The following is a 20,417-nucleotide window of genomic DNA, read 5'->3' as shown; positions in this document are numbered from 1 at the left end:
AGAACATGTACTCCAAGGACTAAAACTTGTGCTTTTGTTTCCACAATGGCCTGCAGTCTATTTCTAGTATTCAGACAGTCAGCCTGGAGATGTGTGTATGAATCCGCTGGTTGGCCCATAAAGAATGTGAAACGAACGAACACTCAGACCCAGGAAGAAAAGTCGGTGTGGGATTAGGGAGATGATTGTTGAGACAATCCATTGCCCATATCTTTGGAAAGTTCTACAGATCAAAGAGCCAAGACTACAGTGTCTACTTGAAGAGCATCAGAGAACGTTAAAGCTGCTTTAAAACAGTGCATACTCTTAAAATCACCTAAGCAGACAATGCAAAGTACGCACATTTTGTTCCTCCACTCACAGGCACAAATGTCATTGAAGAGTAATTTGCAATGCTGTCTTGACGCACTCATACTTGGAGGTATTCACTTGAAACTGTCACTCCAGGCAGGTAAATTTGATTCACTTATTACGAATAAAAGAAAGCTGCCTTGACAGAATCATCTGCCTCACTAGCACTGAATGCTTTCACATACCTGCAGCGAGAAGCCTTGATCACACTGGAAGGAAACCATGTCACCCACAGTGTAGCGGTCGCCCACTTTTTGGCCATTACTGGGAGGCAGCGGCTCTGGGCACGAATCCAAACCTATTGCTTAGGACAGAGTCACAGCACACAAGTGTGGACAGCAATCATTCTTCTGCACAATGTGGATGCAATCCAAACCTGGAATGTCTCAAAGCAGTTGATATTGTTTCATCCCATTGTGCATTTAATCATCAAATACCTAAAGAAAATTGAATAATTAAATTAAAACCAAATGTTTTAACATGTAATTACACAGTGCCTGCTTTTAATATTCTTGTAGCGCCATAATAATTGAGCATCATGTTAAGAAACTGGGACAAGCCACAAAGCTATTCTGCTGATCGCTGTAATCGAAAAATCCTTCCATCTGTGATCTGAAGCTATCCCTTAAGTATTACTTGACAGAGGCACTGAGCTCCATTGGAACAAAGAGATTTCAGTGGCACTTGCTGGGTACTGAGGCCTGGGGCCTGACGGTGGTTTTAAAGGCATGAAAGCAATGGCTTTACGGATACACACACACACACACACACACACACACACATATACATATATGCAAGGTGTTTGAGGTAAATTTAAACTGCATTAACAGAAAACTATAGTAAAGAAGAAGTAAGAAGGTAAAATGTCCTAAAAACTGACAAAACTAAAAACCTAATAATTCTGATTCACAAGCAAAAAACAACACACCCCACACTTATTTCAATAAAGCTTATTTTGTTTGACCTTGAATATTTTTCAGTAAAGTCAGACCATCCATCTGTCCACATGTTATAATGATTTTTTTAGATGGAAAAACTACATTAAAATAGCTGAACTGCAGCAGGAACAATAAAGTAATAGTAATGCGAAGAAACTCAAAGATATGCAAAAAGACAGAGTATACTTAAAATAATAGCGGTGAAAGGCGCATACATTTTCATACAAACATTTTGTTCTCGACATGTACTGTAATTAGTGAGCAGGGTGTGGGGTCACAAGTAGCAGGAAGGAAGGTATACAAACATAACTGCACAAAAAAGACAAACCTCCACCTTTGTGTAGGCACAGATAGCACATACTCAAACCACTCATAAGAGAAAAATATATACAAGAATGCACAAACACTCACAACTCGAGCCCACTCACAGAGTTAGCAGGTCCAAACAAATAAGTGGGTGGATGAATAATGAATGTAAACAAAGCAGCAGAGAAATGGCCACACAAGGTTCAGGACAATTCATCAGCAACTTTTCCCAGCTGTGAAAAATGGGAGTGGTCACTCTACTCTGCATCTAGTAAAAGTCAGACTATATGTGTGGGAGTATGCTAAGAGGAGCACAGCAGGAAGTGGAATGAGAGCAGCCACCCAAAGAAGAGCTGCTGCAGGTGGGTGGATTTTTAGAGAATTTTTTTTTGAAGCTGTAAAATTTTCTGTTCTAATAAAATTATTACTTTGATGAATTCAAATGACTGAAATTTTATTCATTTAATTCATTAAGCAGTCTTTGCAGCTATATTTTAAGAGTCCCATATACCAAATCTGACATCAAAATGTCTCCCAGCTGAAGGGACAAAACAGCGTCCCCCTTGCAGTGAGTGAACTCCATCATAAAGCTGTGTATCCACGTTTTCTTCAAAAAAAAAAAAAAAAGAAGAAGAAAAAAAGAATCCGGGATTCAATGATCAGTGATCAGATTACATACAGTATCCACAGATTGTTGCCACCCTGCTGTGAGAAGGTCAGAACCCACTTGTTCACCAGGGTGCAACTGCATCTGGCAGGAGTCTTTATCAAGCACGCTTGATTTTTTCTACAAGATGCCTCGCTGACTGTATCTGGCCAACTAAATTTTAGTCATGTGTCACCATTAGCTATTGAAATGTGCCCATTGCCCGATTGTAGCTGAGAGTTTTATCTGTTTCAATTTAATATGTGAATTAGAATGAACATCATCACGTCATTCATCTCCAGAAATGAAATAGGACCTGCAAAGAATAGAGTTTGTGTTTAGGGTTGTAAAAAGTAGGACAGGGTGATCAGTAGTAAGGTAAGTGGTAACTCCAAGTGTGCCCCAATGCTGGTTGCGAAATGTGCAGGTCGCATAAGATAGAACGATTTACTGAGCACGACAGAAATCACTTTGTAAGGGGAAACACAAATACAATGGCAAATACAATTCATGGTTAAGTTGACAAAGGTGATGTTATGCACTGTACACAGCCCCATCAGAGTTTATGATAAGGAAGACAAGCAAGGAGAGAGCATGTCTGCCATTTAATAGCTGATGGTATTTTAATTATCAACTATGAATTGTGATCATTAAAATCATTCAAATCAGAAATATGCCATCATCATTATCTTCCTTTTTATGCTAATCATCGTCATTCTCGCCCTTAACCATCAATAATAGCTGTAATTTAGCTTGCTTCGTGAATAAAATAATAGAACCAGTCCAGTCACTTTGACCCCCATGTGATCTCCACCATTACGTGAGTGTATGAAAATAAGGATGGAATTAATAAAAGCAAAAGAGCTTGTTGCTTTTACCATCATGATTAATACATAAATTGGAAGGGTAGTTGCAGGAGTCGAGTGATGGATTCAATTAATCATCAATCACATCAGCTTTTTTCATTATCACCAACGAAGTGAGTCGGGAGGAATGACTCTTTGTGATATGTGATAGCGTCGCATCAGATAAAATAACCAGGATGCACACAGACTACTAAACTTCTGAATAGCTCTGAGTAGCATACAATGAAAAGCCAAGTGCTGGAAAGCATATCATCCGATGACTGATGAGGACTTCATTGATTTCGCAATCAGCTGTGGGTGGTGGAATGATTTACTAAAGTTAACTAGCTCTAATCCCACATAAAAAAAACAAAAAAACAACCTGGGGTTTCCATTTTTATCTGTGATAAATGTAGAACAATGCAAAGAGAAAGACACTCACGAAGAGCTTTATATGGATGACCGCACCTAATACCAGGTCTGAGCCTCACTCCCGTCTCAAACCAGCCTCAGTTCTTCATGGCCTAGATTCTGAAAGATGTTGGAAACATTTCTTTAAAATCCTGCTTCATGCTGACTGATTCACCTCACTGCAGATACGTCTGATGCAGCCATGCTGTGAATCTCCTGTTCCACCACATCCCAAAAGGTAGCAACTCAGTTCAGATACAGTACGGTGCCGGGGGAGGCCACCGCACTCAAGTTCACTGAACTCATTAACTTGTTGATGAAACCACTTTGAAGAAAGCATTGCTTTGCTTGCCAGGCGAAGATTGGCCAATTTCAGTCAATAAAGAGAAAATAAAAATAGATAAAGAGATTTCTGCCAGCAAAAACATGACAAAGAAGGAAATCGAATGGTGACTGATTGGAGAGCACTACAGTGATCCATGAATTACTGCCATCAGTGCCAAATTTTGACCAGAAAGCTGGACAAATCCAACCAAACTCTGCTTTCCCTGTCTTCATCAGTCCAGGTTTGTGTTGTTCATTCGGAGATCCTTTCCTGCTTATCACACTAACTCTTCTGACCTCTCTCACCAACAGGATGTTTCTGTACACTCAATGTACTTATTGTATCTTGTTTTTCCACACTGCGGAGCGCAGACACATTCAAGGCTGTTATAGGAAATAAGATGTTTAAAACCAGCCAGTCTGGCACCAACAATCACAGAACAATAGAAGTAACTACTTTCAAATACATGATGATTTTTCACAATGCTACTGTCACATGATTGACTGCACAGGGTAGACGTGAACAGAACCCTCATGTGCTTAATGCTTCAAGGTAATCAAATAATGGCACGAAGTGACTTCGAATATTGGTCTTCAATGAAAATGCATGTAAAGGTGCAGCGTAATTAAATCTTTTGAGCCAAATCATAAAACATTTACCTGAGGTGTGCATTATTCTGAAGATCTGTCTGGCTGAGATAAGATTTCAGAGAGCATTTTCAGAAAATTGCAATTGTAATATGTAGTGGTGCTGAGTGGTGTACAACTTACAACACCATGAATCTTTCCCCTTCTGCCATGTAGCGTAGCTATGACAACAGCTGTAGGGCCTCAAAAGGTACAGATTGGATAATATTTTTGGCCACTAGCAGTTCTGCAGCATTTACTGCGAGTATCCCTCTTACAAACAGTTACAACTCAGTGACACAAAACTTTATTACACATACATTTGTAACTATGGTAGGTTAAAGAGCAGACAGTAAAAGGTGGAGAATGCAGAGCGTGAGTCCAGAGATGAACCAGAGGAACCTTCTTCCACAGTAACATTTCAGTGGTTACGTTGTACAACAAATCCATTTATCAACATAAAGGTGGATGTCACAGGGCATCAACAGCACAAGGCTTGTGAGAGACTCTTAAATGCTGGAGACCAAAGGAGAAGGGGATGGGAGCAACACCTGAACCCCTGAAGGCACCCGAGCTTCCTGAGTGTGAGAAGTTATGAATGTTTACCTTCCTGTTTGTTTTTACAATCTCACCTTATATGATTCATGTGGAAATACAGGCATTGACAGACTTGGGTGATTTAAGCTGTGTAGGAGTTTATTTTAGATGCAAATCTCCATGTTACTCCTGATAACATGTCAATTTTGTTTTCATCTCTGGCACAATGCCTACCTAAGGACAGCTGGTTAAACACTCGGTTATTAAGAAGCTCTGGTGATTGGTGGTGTACAGGATTTTTACGACCATCTCAATGGACCGCAACAATCACCCAAAGGAAACGTTTAAAAATGGATGGTTGGCTTGCCGTGTCTGTATCAATCCCTCTTGGCTTTTTACTCCCATTGTACTAAGCATTCAGCGCGCACACTGTGCTAAAAATTGCAGTGTGTTTTAGGCCGACCAAAGGCTGAAAATAACAGACAAAGCCTCAATCGGCGAGGGAACAGAGCAGAGAATTGTTTTAATTTGATTAAACAAATCAAAGGCTGAACTCCGATTTAAACAGTTGACTAGAACATCACAGAATTGAAAGCACCAGACCACAAAATACTTAATGAGGAGCAGCATAAAGAAGGAAAATAGCTTGACCACACAGTCAAACTAAGAAAACATGGAGCATGAAGTTTGACTGGACTGTGGTTTACACGAAGCTTAAGAAAATGCACGTTATGGAGGCAGCAGTGACAATGTGTAAAGCAGTCAGAGAGCAAAGATCTGACTGTGAGACATGTCACTGAAGTGATTCTCAGCGGTAGGTGGGGTGGTGGGAGAGGCGTTTAGTGCCGAGAGGAAAGAGCCCGCCGAGAGAGACAGCTCTCAGTGCTTCCATGCATGAGGAGGGTGTTTTGGAAACGAAGACATGACTGTGAAATCATCCTCACCAGTGGTATCACGCCTGCAGACTGACACCGCAGACAGTGAGGGCAGGTTCAGTGACATCAATGTTTTTAAAGTTCGCTTTGCAACACATTTGTGGGAACTGACTGTTAGCTTGTACTCATTTCACTGAAACCACACTCTTTTGTTCCACTGTGAATGTGAGCTCGCCACATTTCTTTATTCACTCTTTTCGTTGTGCTGTACATATCTTTCAATTTCATCTCATCACAGAATTGATATCTTTACTACTCTTTCCCATTGTTGGCACTATTTTACCACCCTTGATGAATATTTCAGAAAATATGTTACTAAACTGTAGGTCTTCCCGTGGCAGATTTTTTTTTAATTCCTTTTAACTAATATTTAAAAATCTAACAAAGACAAATGTGAAGGGGGGGAACTTGTTCAAAACCTCTGAACTCAGACAATCGAATTATAATCAATTCATCCTTTAGTACGGGTGATCATTTGTGCTAAATTTGCAGAAAATCCCTCAAGGCCTTTTTTTGAGTTCTCTTATTTAGAAGAATGGGAGAGCTGGATGAGCACACACCTCGAGCCATGGCTGCCTGCTGCCCGTGCATAAAAATAGAGAATTACTCTGACATTAAGTGACAAATGGAGAGTGCCTGAAATTAGAGACAAATGTTAAATACCTGCTGTTCATCACCCCCATTTCTATTTCTCCCAATTTCTGATTGGAAGAACTATGTTACTCGTTCCCTGGCGCCAGCTACACATCACTAAATGTAGTTACCAAGTGAAAAAGGATGTGGATCCACTACAATGCTACAGGAGAATAACAAAAAAAAGGTCATTGTGAAACCAAACGCAGAATGCAAGAAAAACCGATACAAAGACAAAGTGAATGAAAAGATCTTCTTTGGGAAGAAACCTTGCTTTCTCACTCTCTCACATTCTTCCTGTCCAACTGCACCACCTAGGCTAGCTGTCCCTCTTACTCCTGATATCCCTGCGCAGCAGCTGGAAACCAATGGCAGATGGACACACAGAAACAGACAGAGTGAAAGGCAGGCAGACAAGCCATCTCTCCTCATACCTGTGTACTCCAAATGGAAGCCGGCGGCGGAGACACTAATGTCAGACTGGAAGGTCACGTACAGGTTGTTAGACGTGCTATTGAGCAGCTGGGGAATTGTTGTACCTGAATTACACAAAATACAGGAGGCAGATAAAATCATTTCTCATGCCTATTTCAAAATGTGAACTGCTGAAAAACATGTGGACGTGCAACCCATTTACACGTGCTATTCCTAAGCAACATGCAGTAATTTAGATAGAGCAACAGTTCAGCTTCAGATTAATTTGCTTTAAGTCATGATCTAAGTCTAGCTTTGGCAAAACACTTGAATATGCTATAAGCAGTAGTGAATTCTATTTAACCACGTCTCTATTTCAACAGTAACACGTTGTCCCTGTTGCTGATTTTAAAGACATAATCCACATTCAACATTCATCAACTGGAACCGTCAGACAGACCAAAAATAATGTCACAATGTACAACCACTGCAGAATATCCTACACGTCAGACATCATTTTCCCGTTGCAAGGCATGATTTTTCTGCAATTTGCAACGAGACATTTACATTCAACCAAAACTACCTTTATCAGTTTAGCCACCAATAAAATTGATTTCTAACCAATTAAACTGGGGTTCGCCCTTTTCATGCTGCAGTGCTGCCCTGCACAGTCAGAGCTGTACCGTGCAGCTATTACAATATGTAAAGAATTTTGTTCCAAAATGAGATATCCGCCACTTGAGAAATTTGACATCTAGTCTCATAAAACTAAGCTGATAAAGGGGCAGAATTCATTATGCCACACCAGTCCCCCTTACACCAGGATTCAGCTTCTAAAATTAAGTGATGGCCTGATTGTACTAGGTTGCCATGTGGCATGAGCACTGTTTTCATTAGCATGAGCCTTAGGGCAACACCACATTTATAAAATTCTAGATTGAAAATTGGGCTAGATTATGGAGACCTCTGCTACAGATTCAAGAACATTCTGTGAAGGATTTTTTTCTTCTTCTTCTTTGACTTCTTAAACTGGTTTTTAGTCAGCATCTCAAAGGAAATGCCAAATGTCATCTGGTCCATTTCCATGTCGGTCTGCCACAGTCTGTCTGAGCCAACGTCTGAGTAACATTCAAGACAGGACTGACAACTAAAATTCAGTTGTATCACATTTACCTGAGTAGCTACCGAGCCTTGGAGCATTGCCGTCAACCCCATCAAAAAAGTCCAGTGAGTCCCAGTTGTGTTCTGTGGTGAAGGTCACAACTTGAATCTGAAAGATTTGTAAAAGTGTATGAACATGAAAAATACAGACAACACAAAAAGTAACATTACTTTAATGTATGTTTAATTTTTAATGTGCATAAAAGAATTTCATCCTTCATCAAACATGACACTACTAAATTCTACATCTGTGTTCTCTCACTTGGATGCCAGCTCCCTCAGGTACTGAGATTTTCCAGGCACAGTTCAAATAGTTGGCATACGGCTCGGGGTATCCAGGAGAGAGGATCGTGCCTCTGCGTTCAGTTAACGCGCCACCACAGGGGACTAGACAAAGGATTCCAGAGACAGGCAAAAGCTTTAGGCTGAGAGATGGTCAGTCCGCATAAAGAGAGGGAAAATGTCACAGTGGGAAAACCATGTAAATGCATAATGTCACCCGTTATAGATGACCATCTGTAAACATTTTTTTGTTTGTTTTTCATTAGAGCATGCATCCATGTCCACGGATCATCATCCACATGCAATATTCAGTAGAGCTTGATATTGTGACTCGCTCTTCAGAAACCCCGACATGTAATTTTATCTCTTGCAGGTCATGCAAATCACATCTTTCTATTGTAAATGATATCCCTGTGTGCTGTAATTGCACCTTCTTTCTACCAGTGCCTGAAGTAACATAAATAAACTGCTGCTCTTCTCAGATGAATGCTGAATTGAAGTAATTGGCCTTTTTTGTGCTGAAAACAGACAATGTTGATATATAATCACTGAAATAAATATAAATAGAAATAAATAAATAAATAAGGATAAAAACAGCAGTAATAACTACAATTTCTTTTTTGCTTTTCAGACGGGTGCCAGTCGGCTTTATATTTGGAGTGCTGTGCTTCACTTTTTGTCCATTAAGGATTGTAACCCAGCCTTGCAGACAACAATCCTTTGGATTATTACTCCCAACAAAACACAGAGCTAAATACACTCTGCCCCATTGAAAGACAGCTTTTTCAGTCGAGCTAATACAGAAATGCATTGTGAGCTACTGGGCTGTTGTGACTTTTGTAGAAAGCCAGTAAAGTCTTTTACGGTACACTACCACAATAAGAGAAGTCTGATGCAGAAGTGTATTTGTATTCTAAGGTGGCTTTTCTGTAACGAGATTCAGTGTTCTGCCATCAGAAACGGTTTGGTCTCTTAAGCTACGGCTTGTATTGCAACATTAATGACAGATATTGTATACTCCAAAGAGAAGTGGCATAGAAATGATAAGAAAAAGTCAACTCTAATTCTTTTCCTCCTTTTGCTCTTCAGACAGAAACAAGCATTCCTCAGTTTTAACTGCTGTTTAGAGGAACAACATACCTATCTTCCTCTATATTTGGCCAAATAAGCTGCTTTCTTTTTTTTTTCTTGTCATATTCTGGCATTTGTATGGTACAGTCTTTTTGCAGTCTTAGAAAATGAGTCATGGGGGAGGGAGGAGGGAGTCTTTCAGCAGAATGGCACAATGTGTTCTCACAATCAAGAATCAGTTATTTGTCTACAAGTCCACGAGAATTGCTGTTTTAGAAAACACTGAAACTGGAGGTTTCAATGTGAAAGACAAGGAGATTTAAAAAAAAAAAACAAAACAACAACAACAAACTACTGGCTTGCTAAAATGTAAAATTCACAGTCACTGCTTTCCCCGATATGTATTCTTGGAGATTTTTTGACCTCTTGATTCTTTTCATACTAAGTACCAATAGCGAAAAGGCCAGCGGTAATGAAATTTGTTCTGTAGTTAAATTACACATCATAACATGCTGAGTTACTAGGTAACCACACTTAGGTTAACACACTTAGCTGCTGCACCTCTTCAATGAAAAATTAAATGCTAATCAAAAGAAGTAGACAACATAAAATAATTGCCTTTTATTATCATAGTCTCATTGGTTCTCAGCGTTAGCACTAAATCAAAGGTCTGAGAAATATTTATACATATTTATAGAGAAACACACAAACTTTTAGCAGGAGGCCACAATCCTGACAGCAAGCTCCAGAGCTGTTCCAGGGAAAGATGCAGTATTTCAGCATAATTTAACAGCCCCTTAGAGTCCCCCAAGCTGTCAGTTAATGTAATTGGTTGAGCGAGATTAGAAATCATGACACTCATAAAAGCATGAATGCTCTCCACCCATCTCAATCTGTGGCAGGCTCATATGTCAGAGTTACAGCAGGTAGACAAGCGTGGGGACCACACATGTTAGGAGACACCGGTCCTCACTACTGGAGAAGCAGGGAATTTGCAGCATTTTAATTAGACGTCTTAGTGAAGAAATCAAAAATGTGTGATGAACAACGATCTCCACTAAATAGACTACTTAATTGTAATAATTGAATAATATATTCCAAAATAGCGTGCCTTGCATTTTTATTTTTAGATGATATTAATGCTAAATAGTGACTTCTTTTGATTTCCCTTGATAATTGCATTTGCATTATTAAGTTATAAGGGCCAATAAAACATTTCTATATCTTGATTTGATCATTTACTTTTAGTTTTTATCCACTCATTTCAATATTTCTACTGCAGCATTTCACCTTTCTGTCCAAGATAAGCATCACACTGACAAAGACGAAAGCCTTGGCAATTTATCAAAGTTAGATTCTTCCAGAAAGACTACAAATCCAGTTATGTCAAAGTCAGCTCTCACAAAATTATCTAAGGCAATTTAATTGGAATTGAATGAGGAGAAAATGGTGCTACTGCCAATCTTTGAGCTAAATTGTGCTTTTAAAATCTGAAGAAAATGATCCATATAAGCCAATGGTTTAAAGTCATTGTGGATGATGCAGTGAGCAAATCAAGACCAATAACTATTTACTAACCAGATATATGAAATGTCCTGCCTTTTTGAAAGAGTGGGTGGTGAAATTCATTTTAAAAATATCAATATGTTGCACAGAAATTTGTGATGCTTACTTTCATGAAAAATTTGTCAGAAATACACTGTTAGTCAAAATGGCAGTAATTTCCAATCGCAATTCAGAAATTTCCATAAATTCCCAAAAGTAGTGCCACCTAAAGGGTAGCCCATCTTAGTCCAGAGAGGCATTCTGGCCTGGTTTCTCCACACAGCGCTGGACTGGGATGCTTTAATTGGTCTTCAGAGGCAGTTTCAAAACAAGGCTCCACTGTTAGAAAACAAGTTCAGCACCACACATTTTCGTGACAACTTCAAAAAAGTCTTTAAGCCAACTGCGGATTCCATGGTGCGAATCATGATCTGTGAACCTATGTAATCCTGGGCCCTCGTGTTTTACATTCAGAGTTGATTTAGTTTGTGTTTGGAATTCAGCTGCCTTTACAGTACAGTGGCGAAATGACAACAGAGTTGTTGCCATCTATCTTTACTTTCATTTTAATGTCTATAAGATCTTTGTACAGCTCCACTATTGAATTGGAGAAGATGTCTACATACAGAAAATGAGTTCACGGCTGTAGTACTTTAATCTTTAAAAGTTCATTGTAAAGTCAGTCAAACCCCATCTCAAACAAACGAAACCATTGATTAATTCAAGTAAACTATGTATTCTCCTAATTCAGCCATGGCCACCCAAACATTATGCATCCATTCACCCAAGGCTAATGAAATCACAATAAAACGTTGCAGCTGAACAGCAAATCCTTACTTTAGTAGCTTTGTGTTTACAAAGTGTGCAAGCAAAATGTGTTGCATGACGAGCTAGGCCAATCACAGCCGGACAAATGTATCTTCTGAACCACAGGTAGCCCTCAGGAGAGCAGCGTCTGATACCGTCATATTCTGTAAAGTGGGCTTGAGTAATTGAGCATAGTGTTTTGGTTGAAACCTCCATGAAACTATATCTATTATTCTAGGCGAGTACACAGCCGCTGGGGGAGATGCTGCAGCCAGATTCAATCTCCAGATAAAAATCACTGTGTTTAAAATGGATCTGCGCATGCCACCACTATTCCCTTACCACTTGGCAGTAAACTTGGATGAACCCTGGCTTGAAATCTCTGGCACTCACTGGCTCTGACTATTTGCTGGCTGGCACAAGACCTTCCATGGATTCCAACGTACTTCATCTATAGTTCTTCATCTTCCCAAAGCAAACATGTGGATGTGTTTGAGCATGCCCTCCCTTATGTTTATATGTAATGAGAATAACATATGCAGACCAAGTGTGTTCATCTGCTCCAGCGTAAAACTGTGTGCTATGGCTATGTATATTTATGTCTGCATGGCTTTTAGTATGCTAGCCAAAGAGCCATGCAGCGAGATAAACAGGGTGCCCCTCAAGTCTCTTTACAACTTAAAAAATGCATTTCAAAAGCAAATGAGCAGATAAATATGTGGAAATGATTCCAAAGTGAGGAGTAGGTGGTTTTTTTGCCTCATTTAATGTGCCTCTACATTAGTTGCACGTCAAGACGGTACTCGATTTCTTTTCATGTTTGCTGTAACAAAGCCTCATCAAAGTTCACAATGACATCAGTGATCTTTTGCTTTAGGTCAGTGATGTCCCATATCTTGGTTTAATACATAAGCCCACAGAAAGAAGTCCAGGGGAGTGATATCTGGTGAACCGTTGGTTAGGGTTAGGGCATTTACCACTACCAATTTCACCAACAGGGTACCTGAAATACACAAATGCAATGTGATTGAAAACTTTGATAACCACTGAGTATATACAACAAATTTAATTAAGATATCTTATCATTTGCCTTGATAATAATTTTTTTTAAATTGTAAAGCGACTTTATGGACACCCTGTACTGTTATATAGCATTCAGTGGAGTACACCATTAGATGCTGCTGTATTATCACAGCCCTAATTTTGTTGAGACATTTATAGTCAGTCAAACAGTGAGGCAGCGGTTTTTGTGCATGTGAAGTCACAAATCGTCTGCACAACACTTCCCGGTCCTTGTTACCAATACAAACTTATTTACTCCCTTGAAGATAGAAAATGGACTATAAAGGTCTCATGTCTTCTTACATCCATTACAGTGAAAAGGCTGAGCTTGTTTGTGACTCATTTCCCATTAAATAGAGTGATTGTAAGGGATTGGGGTTACAATAACAGATTTGTAATGTTGTTAACACAACATTAACATCAACTGATATGACATACTTGTTGGCAGACAGGTGCTTATTTATGCATGCAGCAGTTACATAGTGACATTATCATTTATTTGGTGCCACTTGGCAAATGGAAGTCCAACATTCGCATTCAGATGTGTGTCTAGTCTTTACCAGTTCCTGTGGGAAATTTTTGGCTCTTTAGCTGCTAAATGTTCAGCAGATACTCTGGTCACTAACTCTGTCTGTCTGTTTAGTGTTGAGAAAGTAGTGCACAGTGAATTTTTAGGGCTTTTCCACTGAAATCAGCAGCTGTCCGCTGCACCGTAAAAATGCAATGAGAGCAGTAGACCTAACCAAAACATTAAAGTTGCAGCTGGACAGCTAAGCAATGAACTGAAACGCGATATAAAGGTCCATAAAGCTGACGACGGCTGCAGATTGGAGAGATAATTCTCTGTAGGTTCATCAGTACAAGAAACTCCTTGATACTGTTATTATAATAGAATCAATTATAGCTTCTTTAACCTTGTACTTAGAGCATTAGAGTATTTAGTACGATGCTTAGCTTCACAAAGTTGGGCTTTATTTCAGGCTACATGACTTGAAATCAACTATTGATTGTATGGCATTCTTCATATAAGGTGCTATCTTAACAGCCCCATAGGTCATTATGGTGTTTTTAATGTGTTTACACTCCTTTTTATGTGTCCCAGTGGTGGGTAACATCTTTTCAATAATTCCTTGTATTGCAGGTCTACTATACTCAGAAAGAATCTTGCTGTTGAGACATATACACTTTCTACTGCTATTTATTTTCCCATTAATCTGGGAAGGCAGAAACTGAATTTCCTTGTCTAGGTAGAAAATGTATTTGAGACTTTGTTATTGTGTCGTCCTTGCCTCTTTCTTCCTGTCTGAGCTATCAAGACCAGAGACAGGCTAATGCAATGAAATGGGTGGCACAACAAGATAAGTAATGACAACAAAAAAAGCAGACACCACCCATTATTGTGCAGCTGCTCTATCTTTTGTGGTCTGTGTGCGTGTGTGCGCATGTGTTTTTGTATGTGAGATTGCATGCTGAGGAATGGATCGGGCATAGGAGGTAGGAAGATGCTTACCAACACAAGTAGGCACAGTGCCATTCCACTGGGCCAAGGCATTGGGCACGGCCTCACACCTGATGGCGTTGGAGCCGTGAAGTGTGTAACCTGGATTACATTCAAACAGCACCACCATACCGATTCCAAAGTTGTTCCCTATCCGTTTCCCAAAGCGGGGCTCAGGGACTGAGCTACACTGAGTGGCACTTGTCCGGGGGACAGCTGGGGATAAGAAGGGTTGAAGCAAGCATGAGAGAAGAAATAGGGAGACAAAGAGTGGTGGGCGGGTGTGGTTGTAAGATGGGCAACAGGGAGAAGAGAAATGCCAAAACAAAGGAGGCAGACAGAAATGATAAAGCCCTAGCGATTCTCTTGCACATCATTAGTCACTTTCATCTGCTCTGCCAGCCCACATCATCCAGCTCCGTTCAGCCATGTCCAGCAGCAGCCAATGGCCCTCTGCTGAACAACCCTCCGTGTGCTGACTGCACGGGTAAAGCCCCTCCAGAAGGAAGAAAATGCACCAAACAAGTTTCCCCTTCATAATGATGAAAGAAGAAAGCTAACTTACCTTGGTAAACAAAATGGAATCCTTTCGCTGTTTCTGTTCCATTTGTGGTAAACTTGAGTGTTATCTTGTTTCCTGAACTTAAAGGCAGGGTCTCGCCTGAATAATACAATCAAACAAATGCTCAGTGATAACATATAAACAGAAACATTTCTTTAATAATTGGAGATTACCAAAAAGGAAAAATGCTGATCTTTTCCAATATGCTTCTTGATTGTTTTATTCTCCGTCTGATTTAAACATATACTGACTTGATCTAGAGTATATATTTCATATCTTTTTATATCCTTCAGTTGTAGTTGAAATGAAACGTCAGATTAATTTGAATGCTTTTACATTGTGCTACTGTGTAAAACACTCGAGTCTGACAACGATCTACAACAAATGGTTGGATTTTGTTATTTTAATTGGGATCTCAGGAGTGTATTGGAAGGCAATTGTAATGTATCATCGATCATCGTTGGGCTTCATTATATATTCATTATAGAAATGTATGAAAGATGAAAATCTTTATACTTGACAGCAGAAACACACACTGACTTTCTTCTGTTTTGTGTTTTGACTTTCTATTTAAAAAAAAAAAAAAATGATGGGACCTGAGACGAATGATGGATATGCTGCATTACAAAATGCTGTGTTTGACAAAGTTACACATACAGATGAGCTTGTAACAGATAATATGGCACACCGTGCTGAAGTGTTGCAGCGATATGTATCTTTACCTGAATGTGATCCATATATGGAGGACAGGAGGGCTGAGTCTGTCGAGCCTCCATCATAGATCTCAACCACATCTGTGGTCAACGTCTGGAAAACCACAAACTGACCGAATAACACTGCAAACAGAGGGCAAGAACAAAGAGTGGAAAGTTACATTAAAACAAGATTATGGATTATATGCGAAATGAGCGAAATGAGCTTTGCTTGGCTGCTTGAGGCCATTAGCTATGCTGTTAAAATGAACATATTTCTCGCTGCCCAACACCTTTAACCAATAGCTCAGAAGTCAATGCTGATCTCAGTGGAATATTCCGTTTGTTTGAAGGGTCACATATGAAATCTAATTTGCATGCCTCTCTCCTCAGAAGGTCGCCACAGTGTCATAGCACTCAAACTTTAAATAAAATATGATCAGCAGAATTTAGAAGTAAATCCTTTATGAAGTAAATTTGACATTTAAAAACTCAATATGCTGGATTCATTTAAAACATTACCAAAACGCCGTACAACAGCAAACTGGTTCACAGGAGTGTAAAGCAGCACCCTGTCCTGACTGTAATGAAATAACCTTTTTCCCATTTAGAGATTTACATTCCACCAAGATTGTTTCATTTGGACTTAGTAGAGTTCACTGTAACGTCTCAAATCCAACACACCTTCAGTCAACCGTAACATGAGGACCATTTTGATACCATATAGGGTCAGACAATGCATCACAAAGGTACTGCTAAACTACAGATTAACTTCAGACAAATTATTACAGATTCAAAATGATGACCCCCTGGGGAGGGGGAAAAAAAAAAAAAAAAAACCTAACCCGCCCCCCCCCAAAAAATAAATAAATAAATAAATAAATAAATAAAAACTGAACAATGACCCAAGCCATGAGATTAATTTATTTTCCATCACTGTAAAAGCTTGTCCACAGTCTCACTAGTTAATATCATTGTGTTTTGGAAAAGAAAAAAAGGATTTGAAATTGGTAAAGCAGCATGAATAAGGCTTTGGGTCTGCTCTGTGTTTTGACTACAGATAATTAGTTTTATTTATCATTTTTCAGTACTTTTGTTTGTTTTTTGTTCTGTTTTGCCAATAGAAAAAAATGCCCAATGATGTTAAATGACATTCTGAATTCTGCTTGAAATACAATCCCCCACTTAGGCTGGTTAGTTTTAAATAAGATATTGTTCACTGATATCACCAGTTCGCACACACTATGTACGTGGACAGGGTCTCTGCCTGATTATTCATTTCACTAAAATGTTTAGTTTCCACACTTCCTATACAGTTGCTCTTCACTGGTCTCCAATCCATCATGGAAAGTAGTTATCTGCTGACCTGTTTCTGGTCACAGCTTTTCTGTGACATTTTCCCAACAACCAATAATCAAGTAGTTCTTTGAATTTTATATCTGTTTTTGGTCATGCCATTTAACAAACTTAGTCATCTCTTTTTCAGCCAGAGGAGCTTATTGCTGACAGACTAATGGGCAGAAACAAGCAGGCCGGTACAGGCAGCAAAGGAAGGAGGAGTGCATAATATTTTTGCTGCAGTTTAGAGGCCATGGGCAGATAGTGTGTTGTCAGAGCAGTGGCACTGAAGAGTAACACTTAACCAGTATATAAACCTTTACAGGTACGATTGTGTAGTATTTAATTTTCTGTTTAATGTGTCTGCATTATAATTTTAGAATTATAGCATAAAATAAAAACATGACAATTTAAGGTTTCAAAAACAAACCATTATTTTGGCATTAGTGAATAATTACCAATGAACTGAATCAATTCCTTACAAAATGTTTACATACGTACAGACAGACCATTGTATGGGCTTTATAAGCATAAGGGCAATATCTTCCTCAAGCCTAACCTTTAATTCTACTAAACATTCTGAGAGATGATCGTAATTCATAATAACTAACTATTGCTTGCAATGAGCAAAACCACAACTAATGCACACACGGCGATTTAAATGTCTTCAAAGAATATTTTCAAGAATATTTCCTTATTATTACACAGCATCCATGTTTACAAGCACCTGTTTTTTCTAAAGCCAAATGACGGGACAAAGCCACCTGGATTACTACTTCAGAGGGGAGTGTTTGCAGTCGTGCATGCCTGTGAGCATAAGGTAGTCTATATTATCAGTGGTAAGATTACAGCCTCAGTCTAGCAGTTTGGTGCATACACATCTTGTGAAAGTTACAAATCCTTTATGCTCTTTCATCCCTCTTCTTCTAGTTGGCTCCTGGCATTGCTCTTCCTCGTGATGAAGATGGATGTATTGCTGTAATAAGTTATTTTATCTGTGCATAATATGAAGCAAAGCTCAGTTGCCTCATGTTCTTTTCTCTCCTCTCAAGCAAACACCAAATAATTAGAATCAACACACAGGCAGCGCCAGGCACTATGGAACAGGATGTAATGTGCCAAGCTCCTGCTATGGCTTGACCTGCATCCATCCACCAAGCTAAGAGTCAGCACACATACTATAACTCCTGTCACACGGAAAAGAACTTTCTCTGAACACAAAGGTGTTCAAAGGTGGAAGTAAAAAAAGAAGATTAAATTAAACTGTCTCACAATTATTTAATAGTGCAATGTGCGCACGGAAATATATTTCTAGAGAGTATGGGGTCAAATTCAGATTTTATAACTGCAATGTGATCTAACAATACGACAAACCACATAAGTTTAAAACCACGACTGTGCTTTGGCTATATAATAAAATACTGTCTTTCACACGGCTCACAGCCTCTGCCTGGGATTCACAATGTTATAGCCTTTACCTACCTCAACAAAAGAATGTAAAATACATTTTTCAGAGGCTGATTTTTATTTCTACCTTTCTTTGTTGAATCTATATAAGTGGTCATAACATGATTTTTGTGTAAAATCTCTGACAGTTTTACTGCCTCCTGTTTGCTGTTTACTTTTCCATTTATCTTTTAATATAAACACAATACTAGTTATAACAGTTTCAAATTAAAAGTCCTCTTGCGTTTCACTGGCACTTTTTTTTTTTTTTTTAAATCAGCAGGAAACGATTTGTCAGGCATCCTGGACCTAACACTGAATTTTGTTTGATTGGTGTTTTTTAAGCCAATGCGCAATTTTCTTACAATATATAACGGGCATCAGCCTGCTGCATCCAAGAAAGAACCCTGTGATGGAAGAAGTTGAGGACATTAAAAAGTCAATTGACTTCATTTCTGATGAGGTTTCTGCCATCAGGCCACAGAAAAAAAACATCCTTGGATTGGTGAAGGAGGTAAAAGTGCTGCAGGTCCAGAAAGAGCAGAAGGAAAAACAGATTGTCTACCTGGAGAATCGAGTGGCTGAGCTGGAGCAGCAAGTATTTGCTTTCCTGCAACCCAACAGGAAAACCAGCGACAAGCAACAATAGTCGTGAAGTCTCTCAACCAGAATCATAAGCAGACCTCAAATTCTTGGAGCAGCTAAATAAAAAGCAAGCGAAGGCTGATTTTATCCAGTAATCACTTTTACCAATGTGTCTTCCCCATCCACATGCCCTCAGGCAATATATAGACAACACCCACCTGAAAAACTGTTAAAAAATAAAAAATAAAAACACTGGTAATAGAAGCAATTGCTGAAAATAAAAAAATGGCAGCATATGTTTGTCCTTCTGGCTATGAATTATGAAGCAGCTCCCTGTCATCTTCACTTAGTAGTTCGGATCTCCTCTGGCATGTAGCCTCAAAGTACACCACAGCTACACTGTTAAACCTAACACATAACGAACAAAGACACATGGGTGAGAAAATGAGAGGCACAGCTAGAAACAAAACTTAGAGATACACGTCTCAGATCCCAAGGGATCGTGGTTTGGACCGACCACTCAGCAACCAGGCAACTGAAGCCATGAAGCAAGTGGAAAAGAGGAAAGGTGGGGATTCATGTAACCTGTATTTTTAATCAGGCACCTTCCTCCATAAAATAGGTCAAACACACATAACCACTAAAGACAAATGACAGTCCCAAAAACAAAGCAAAAAATAAATACACACAAACTTACACACACAGAAATGTGTAGTTCCATCATAAACCGTCACAGGCAGACCTGTTTCTTTATCTGCTGAGTAGTGAGAGCGCCTATGGCTGAACCACAGCCTGAATAAGAGATGATTTCACCCTTAGGGACAGCTCCCTGCTGTGGTATTAGCATACCAACACTGTGCTTTGTTGAACAGGCTGCACTCCCCCTTTGTGAACTGTGAACACACACACAGAAACACAAGCACATGCATATATACTCTCATAAGTACAGTGTCGCTCATGTTTGCCTCTAATCCAAAGCCAGTCATGCATAACTCCAATCTGCTCCTTTGCTGTAATCACAGCCAGATTTTAAGTCAATAAATCATTGTTAACTCATTACCCTAATTTATGCAGGACAGTGATGAATCTTTTGTCCTCTGGGCCTAGTCATGGTAGCATAATGCGATGTACTTGGACAATGGACAAAATTTTCATGCATGCATCTTCACCTTGAATTATCCTAAAGCAGTTAAGTCGCTTTAATCACAGGGCTCTTCGGGCATTGATCTGTATGGTAATGACCTATTCCTGCATTTCATATTACTATGAATGCTACTGCGGGCAGAGGTAATGCAAAATATTTAACATTATCAGCTGATTGTGTTCCCATGAGATGACAATCTAATTTCATGTCACATAGCCTCATGTGACAAGAGGCTGTGATTGTTTTCTGCTATCTTT

At 39.3% G+C, this 20,417-nt stretch overlaps 1 protein-coding gene across 3 annotated transcripts in view; it reads right to left on the bottom strand.

The window, feature by feature from the left end:
- LOC115044612 (CUB and sushi domain-containing protein 3-like) overlaps positions 1–20,417 on the bottom strand; it is a 203,345-nt gene that overhangs the window by 75,565 nt on the left and 107,363 nt on the right. For 2 of the 3 annotated variants that reach the window (XM_029503737.1, XM_029503739.1), the window contains 7 exons: positions 15,678–15,791; positions 14,959–15,054; positions 14,406–14,609; positions 8,391–8,515; positions 8,141–8,237; positions 6,988–7,092; positions 537–655 (listed from right to left, as the gene is read on the bottom strand). In XM_029503737.1, the coding sequence (XP_029359597.1) occupies positions 537–655; positions 6,988–7,092; positions 8,141–8,237; positions 8,391–8,515; positions 14,406–14,609; positions 14,959–15,054; positions 15,678–15,791 (860 nt within the window). The remainder of the gene's footprint in view (positions 1–536; positions 656–6,987; positions 7,093–8,140; positions 8,238–8,390; positions 8,516–14,405; positions 14,610–14,958; positions 15,055–15,677; positions 15,792–20,417) is intronic. The other variant, XM_029503740.1, reaches the window with a different exon arrangement.

The sequence above is a fragment of the Echeneis naucrates genome, chromosome 6 (genome assembly GCF_900963305.1).
Source record: "Echeneis naucrates chromosome 6, fEcheNa1.1, whole genome shotgun sequence".
Lineage (NCBI taxonomy): Eukaryota > Metazoa > Chordata > Actinopteri > Carangiformes > Echeneidae > Echeneis > Echeneis naucrates.
This window is presented reverse-complemented; position numbering and strand designations above follow the sequence as displayed.